General features: G+C 17.1%; 3 protein-coding genes across 3 annotated transcripts; 2 read left to right on the forward strand and 1 right to left on the reverse strand.

Moving 5' to 3' along the window:
• Nucleotides 1-995: 995 nt before the first annotated feature.
• NAPL (nucleosome assembly protein, putative) lies at nucleotides 996-2692 on the forward strand (the record flags this gene model as incomplete). Its single annotated transcript, XM_028672197.1, has 3 exons — nucleotides 996-1019; nucleotides 1418-1475; nucleotides 1728-2692. 3 exons carry the CDS (start codon nucleotides 996-998, stop codon nucleotides 2690-2692), a joined length of 1047 nt encoding a protein of 348 aa, XP_028528775.1.
• A 1126-nt stretch (nucleotides 2693-3818) lies between these two features.
• Nucleotides 3819-4679, reverse strand: PGAL8A_00318100 (cytochrome c1 heme lyase, putative; the record flags this gene model as incomplete). The annotated part of the gene is made up of 3 exons (XM_028672201.1): nucleotides 3819-3966; nucleotides 4167-4416; nucleotides 4562-4679. The coding sequence occupies 3 exons, from the start codon at nucleotides 4677-4679 to the stop codon at nucleotides 3819-3821; spliced, it is 516 nt and encodes a 171-aa protein (XP_028528776.1).
• A 731-nt stretch (nucleotides 4680-5410) lies between these two features.
• On the forward strand, nucleotides 5411-7060 carry SUA5 (threonylcarbamoyl-AMP synthase, putative; the record flags this gene model as incomplete). Its single annotated transcript, XM_028672202.1, has 1 exon — nucleotides 5411-7060. The coding sequence occupies one exon, from the start codon at nucleotides 5411-5413 to the stop codon at nucleotides 7058-7060; it is 1650 nt and encodes a 549-aa protein (XP_028528777.1).
• Nucleotides 7061-7721: the final 661 nt, after the last annotated feature.

Here is a 7721-nt window from a genome sequence, read left to right on the forward strand (position 1 = left end):
AAAAAAAAAAAAAAAAAAAAAAAAAAAAATTACGTGCTGAAAATCAATTTAAAATACCGTGAATAAATTAAAATATATGGACACGAATTAATGTGCTTTTAATTTATAGCAGCTTAGATAAAATATAAAAAATATAAATAATAATAGTAACTTTAAGTTACCTTAAATATTATTAAATTTAAACTTACATGTATTTTTATTTGCTCATTCAATAATTTAAATTTCTGTACTTCTAGTAAAAAAAAAAAATACTTATATCAGGAAAAGTTATATATTTTTAAATTAATAAAAAAAAAAAAAAGCTTAATTTTTCATATTTAAAATTTATACATTTACATATATATTTAAATATATTATACATATATATATATATATATATATATTCGTAATTAAATGAAAAAATATTTAAAGCTCAGAAAAAAAAAAAGAAATATATTAACATATTTTGTATTTTATGCGTATATGCAATGAATAAAGAAATGTATATAAATAATTTTTTTTTTCTTTATATTTAATAAATAAAAAAAAGTTTAACTTTTTTACACTGATGCAAATGTAACAATATTCTAGAAAAAAAAAAATTAATAAATAAATAATAATAAAGAGATACATATAATATTAAAAATTATAAATTATTATAATTTTATTTTGTATTAATGATTATTTGTATATGCTTATATTTATAATATAAAAAAAATTATTGAAACATATACGTAAATACAAATCTAAGGAATATATTTTTATAAATACTTCATATCGTTTTTTTTTTTTTTTTTTTTTTTTTTATATTTCCTGGGTTTTACCTTTTAAAATTTTTAATTTTCTTACAATTTTTATTTTACTTTTTTTTTTTTTTTTTTTTGATAATTCTTTTTTTTATATTTTTTAATATATATTGTATTATATTTATTTTTATTATATTTTTATATTTGTATTTTTATTAACATAACAATTTAACAAGTAATTGTAAATAATATAACGTAATTCATTTCAAAATGGCAACTACTGAGAATAATCAAGTAATTAAAGAATCTTTAAAAAATATATTTTGTGATTTTATTCAAGATACATATGATTCTTAATACATTATTATACTTTTAAAATAAATGTGTAATTAATTTTTAATTTTGTACCTTTTATGTACCAAATTTTGATTTTATTCTTCATTTTTTATTTTGGGAATTATTATATTTGTATGTTTATATGCTTTTTTTCTCTTTTAATTTTTGATATCTTATCTAATTTGATGTTTTTTTTTTTTTTTTTTTTTTTTTTTTTTTTTTTTTTTTTTTTTTTTTTCTTATTATATACATTTTTTAATAATTTATCTTAATCACCAAATTTATTGCATATATATATATAGTATATTTCCTTTTTATTTGTATAATATATATATATATATATTAATTTTTTTTAGCCAATACCAGCTGAAGAGGAAAAAGAAATTTCTTCACTTTTAGAAAGCATAAAAATAGGTAAAAAAAAAAAAAATAAAAATATATCATGATTATTCATTATAGTAATATATTTGTACATTAATGTATATTTATAAATTAAAAGAATAAGATTATTTTTTATGAATATATAATCTGAATATTTATTGAAGTTGATATAATATAATATTAATATCCACATATATATATATGTCTTGCTAATTTTAGGATTTTCAAATAATTTGTAAATACATGTTTTGATAATTTTTCGATTTCTTTTTTTTCTTTTTTAAGATGATGAAAAAATGACTGATTTAACAGAAGAACAAAAGGAGACATTAAAAAAATTGAAACTATATCAAAAAGAATATTATGATTATGAATCTAAATTTGAATATGAATTATTTTTATTAAGGCAAAAATATCATGACTTATATGATCCAATTTATGACAAAAGAAGAGAAGCTTTAGTAGGAAATGGGGAAGCAAAAATAGGAACCCCCAATTTACCTGAATTTTGGTTAAGAGCTTTAAGAAATAATAATACAGTAAATCATGTAATTGAAGATCATGATGAAGAGATTTTAGTTTATTTAAATGATATAAGATGTGATTATATAAAAAAGAATAAAGAAAAAAAAGAAGGATTTATTTTATCATTTCATTTTGCTCCAAACCCATTTTTTAGTAATACTGTTTTAACAAAAACATATCATATGAAATGTGTTGATTGTGATAATGAGCCAGTTTTGTTACATACCGAAGCAACTGTTATTGATTGGTATGATAATAAAAATATTTTAAAAAAAAATGTAGTAAAAAAGCAACATAATAAAAATTCAAGAGAAGTGAAAACAGTTCAGCAAACAGTTAATAGAGATAGCTTTTTTCATTTTTTTACAAGTCATAAAGTTCCTAACTCTAATGTAATAAAACAACTAAGTAAACATGAAGTAGCTCAACTAGAAATGATTATAGAAGGAGATTATGAAGTTGCCTTAACTATTAAGGAAAGAATTATTCCATATGCTGTTGATTATTATTTAGGGATTATTATTGAAAGTGAAAGTAATAGTATCGTTAGTGATGTTGATAGTAGTTATAGCAGTAGTGAAAATAATAGCAATTATAATAGTTATGAAAGTAATAATAGTGCATATAATGATGAAAATAGTAATGTTGATACTAATGAATATGATGATAACGAAGAGGATGATGAAGAGGGAGCAAAAAGCAATGAAGAGCCACTTACATCATAATGTTAAAATACTGTGTGTATACTATCTTATATATATTTGTATGTATTTTCATATTTACCTATTTTTATTGTAGAAAAAAAAAAAAAAATTAAAAATATTTCATTATTCTTAATTAAAAAAAAAAAAAAAATATATTCAGAAAAAAAAAAAAAAAACCAAATATATTAAAAAAAAAAAAAAAAAAAATATATTTAAAAAAAAAAAAAATAGCTGTATATATATATATATATACATATATATATATGCATACATATGTTTATAAATTTATTCTGAATAAAAACACGCATAGTATGAAATTTTTTTTTTTATTAATTAATTCCCAAAGAAACAAAGATAAAAGCAGAAATGAAAATAAAAAATAAAAGAAATTATTAAAATATTTAGTTTATATGGATATTTTTTTTTCCTAATAATTTTACATATCAGTAATTTTACCTTAAATACCTTTTTTTCTTCAATTTTTTTATTGAGTAAAATGAAAAAACACTTCAACATGGCACTTGAATTTTTATATTTATATATTGTTGATAATATATGTTATTTTATTTATAATAGATTATATACAATTTTTTAATTCTTTTATCATATATATATTTATATATATATATATATATATATTTTAATAAGTTTATTTTTTCTTTAATAAAAATATATGTATTACACTTTTATAAATCTGTTAAATTATGAACGAAATTATTCAAGTTAATTTTTTGAAAAATTTCATTATATAATTTAAAAATTGAGTAATAAAAACTTGTATTGCAATATTATAATTTTTAAATTAAAAAAAAAAATGTAATAAAAGATTATTAATTTCTGTATTTTTTATTTAAATAATAAAGTTTTAATTTGATAAGATTCAAAAAATAAGTTATAAAAATTAATTATAGTATGTCTTTCACTCAAAAAACAATAGGGTTTAATATTAAAATTTCACCCTTATGAAATTTATAAAGAAAATAAAATTTTAAATAAATATTTTATATAATAAAATTTCTGATTATATAGAGCTTATACTTTTGTTTTTTAACAGTATACATATTTTTAAATATCTTTTTTTTATTGTTGTCCCTTTTAGAAATAATAATATAAAAAATAATATGTTTGTATATAAAATTTCAGAATGTTAGTAAAACATAAATTTGCAAATTTTTAAATAGAAAACTTTAATATTGTCTATCGCGTTTTTATAGTTTAATTGTGGTCTTACATCAATATAAATTGAAACTGGTGAATTGTTATCATTCTTTCCATCATAATAGTCTATTATATACCTTTGATAAAAAAAAAAAAAGTAAAATAAATATACAAATTAAAATTATTATAAAATTATGCAAAAATTAAGTACATGAACTTTTAATTATTAAACTTTATTAATAAATGATTTTATTTCGTTATATATAACTTTATAATTTAATTTATATTTATTATTATCTTTATGATTATTTTATTTTATTTATTTTTTTTTTTTTACTTAATTGTTTTTCCACATCTATCTATATACCAATCGTGTCTATCGAATGGTTTGTTGTATCCAAGTAAAGTTAATAGAAATGCTTTAAATGACAATTTTGTAGGATTTCCTACAAATCTTACTAATTTTTGTTCTTTACATAAATCAAAATATTTTTCTTCTTTTTTCATAATTTTCTTCCATGTTTCTTCATTAACAGCATTGTGAATTTTTAAGGCCATATCTAATTCTTCCCTAGAAAATGAATAACCTATACAATATTTTAAAATCAAAATTTTTACTCAGAAAGAAGAAAAATATGTTTAATATGTATGCATATATTTCTTAATGTATTTTTCATAAAAAAAAAAAATAGGTAAAGAGAAAAAAACTTTTTTTTTTTTTTTTTTTGTAACCTTTTTTTCTTGTTGTATTATAAAATTGATTTTTAGATGGATAATACCAACTACCACTAGTTGATGGTATGGAAGATTTTTCTTTTAAGTTATTTGATACTTTTTTTTCTTCATGCATTTTATACTTTAATTATTTATTATTTTATTTGTTTTTTTTATATTCATTTGTTATCATAATAACAAAAAGCTATTAATTTTAATATGAATTAATTTATATTTTGTTTTTAAAAGTGCATTTTTTCTCTTTTCTTTTTAAATATACTTAATATATGGTTCAGTCTTCTATTATTACCATTTATTCATTTTTTTTTTTTTCTATATTTGAAAGAAATTAAAAATAAAAAATTTTGTATTGTAATGAAATATATTTTATAGTTTGTTTTTTTTATTTTTTTTTTTTTTTGATAAGAAATTTTTTATTAAAAAGCATATCCATTTATATATTTACTTCTGTGGAATAAATTATTCTTAATATATTTAAATATTTAATAAAACTAATTTAATAATTTCATTAAATATACTTTAATTTTGTAAAAAAGAAGATTATAAAATATATTTTTTTTAAATTAAAATTGCATAATGGAGATTAAATCTTTAAAAAAAAAAAAAATATAAAATTATTAATTTATAGAGTAAAGCCTCTGATTTTTTTGAAATGATTTAATAAATTAGATATAATTATTAAGTAGAAAATAATTTTTTAAAAATATTCAATGTAGATGTATCTATGCTCAATAATTCGAATATTGTTCTAATTATTTAATTTTTTTTTTTTTTTTTTTTTATGCTAAAAACATTTGAGATTAATATTAATTAAAATCACTTTAATATAATGATAATGATTATAAAATGGCAAAAATAATAGAAGGATTAGATTTGTTAAATAATGATGATATTAAAAAGAAACTGAAACAACATATAGATAAAAATCATCTTATTGGGTTTCCAACAGAAACAGTATATGGTTTAGGAGGTAATTCATTAAATGAGGATTCTTTAAAAAATATTTTTAAAATGAAAAATAGGCCAGTAAGTGATCCAATTATATCCCATGTATGTGATATATCACAAGCTTTTGAACAATTATATCATGTTAATATTTTTGAAAAATATATTATTTATATATTGAATAAAAAATTTTGGCCAGGACCATTATCAATTATAGCCAAAGCAAAAAAAAATGTTCCATTAATATTAACAGCTCATACAAAATTTTGCGCTGTAAGGTTACCTAACAACCTGATTGCAAGGGAAATTATAAAAATCTGTGAAACTCCTATTGCTGCTCCATCAGCAAATAAATTTCAACATATTAGTCCAACTACGTCTCTTCATGTTTTTGAGGAATTTAAAAATGAGAATATACTAATTTTTGACGATGGACAATGTGATGTTGGGATAGAATCAACTGTTATAAAAATTACAAAATTTAAAAAAAAAAAAAACGTAAACTCAGAAAAAATTCATAAGAATATTGATAATGAAATAAATGATATACAAGAAAAAAATATTTTGTGCAATACTATCTCTGATGACCTTAATTTTAAAAAAAATGATGAACATGATCATAATTATTCTGAGGATGAAATTACAACAGATGATGAATATGATAATGAGTATAAAGAGGAACTGAAAGTTTTGTGCCAATTAACAAACTCCAATAACTCTGATTCAAATAAAGAAATGTACATGAAATTAAAAAGTATATTTGAAAATATTGAGAGTGATAAAAAGATACCAGATTATATACTTCAACAAATTTTAAAATATAAAAGATTATACAATTACAAAATTATAATATACAGAAGAGGTAAATATACTAAAAACGATATTGAAGAAGTTCTGAAAAGTAACAAACTTTTAGAAAATATTGAAGTTGACTTGTATAAGAAAATAAAATTTGAAGATCTTGATATATTTCAAAAAGAAAGTAAAAGTCAGAACAACCCTAATTTTAAAATAATTGATAAAAATAATGATATAAAAAATGAAAACACAAATAATCAAAGACATACAAATTTTTTACAAAAAACTGAAGATACAAATCTTGAAAAAAATGAGGTTAGTCCTGGCCTTTTAATAACTCATTATAGTCCTTTTGTTTCGACATATTTAATTGATATAATTTTAAAAATAGAAAATTATAATGTGAACAATAATTTGTCAAATATTCAATTGAATAAATGCATATTTTTAGATATAGGAAACTCTTTTATTGATTATCAAAATAATTTTTTAAAATATATAAATATATATTATGATAATTTACCTAAGGAAGAACAAATAAAATATGTAACAAAAAATTTTTTTTTATTTTTAAGAAAAGCAGAAACATTAGCTATAAATAATAAAGCTGAAAATATTCTTATATCAGTAGTTAATTTGAAATTATGTGATGAAATATATTTATCAATATTTGACAGAATTTTTAGATCAGCTTCTGGGAAAATTTTAAAAGCATATATTAACAATGATAAATTTCAAATTTTTAATAATTAAAAAAGGAAGACCATGTATTTAGAAAATTTTTTTTTTTTTTTTTTTTCTTATTAGTTGAATTTTTGTATAAGAAAATAATATTTTTGTGAATTTAAGTTTATTATTAAAAAAATAAAATAAAACTATAAAATAAGACAATAAAATTACTTAATATTACTTTAAGAAGAGTGTGAATAGATTAATAAAATTTTTTTTTTAAACATAATTATATAGTAAAATATATTTTATTATTTTTTTTTTTTTTTTTTATATTAATATAGACATTTTTTATCCTAAATAAAAACAAAGAAATTGAAACATTAACAAAATTATTAAATCAATTTATATATTCTAAAATATTTATATATTGAAAAAAATACTTATTTAATATTTTTAAAATGTATTATATTATTTAAAAGAAAAAAGGAATAAAAAGAAGTAATTTTATAAAAATATATTAAAAATTCATAAATTAATAGAAAATATATTAAAACAAAAAAGTACAATTTACTTAAGAATATATTAATATAGATTTTTAAAAAAATGGCATATATATATATAATGTTACAATATATTGTATTTATAGAAAACACAATTAAATAAAAACTATATTATAATATCTATACATTTATATTAAAAAAAAAAAAAAAAAAAAAAAAAAAAAAAAAAAAATAAAAAATTT

Source organism: Plasmodium gallinaceum (genome assembly GCF_900005855.1).
Source record: "Plasmodium gallinaceum strain 8A genome assembly, contig: PGAL8A_v1_87, whole genome shotgun sequence".
Classification (NCBI taxonomy): domain Eukaryota; phylum Apicomplexa; class Aconoidasida; order Haemosporida; family Plasmodiidae; genus Plasmodium; species Plasmodium gallinaceum.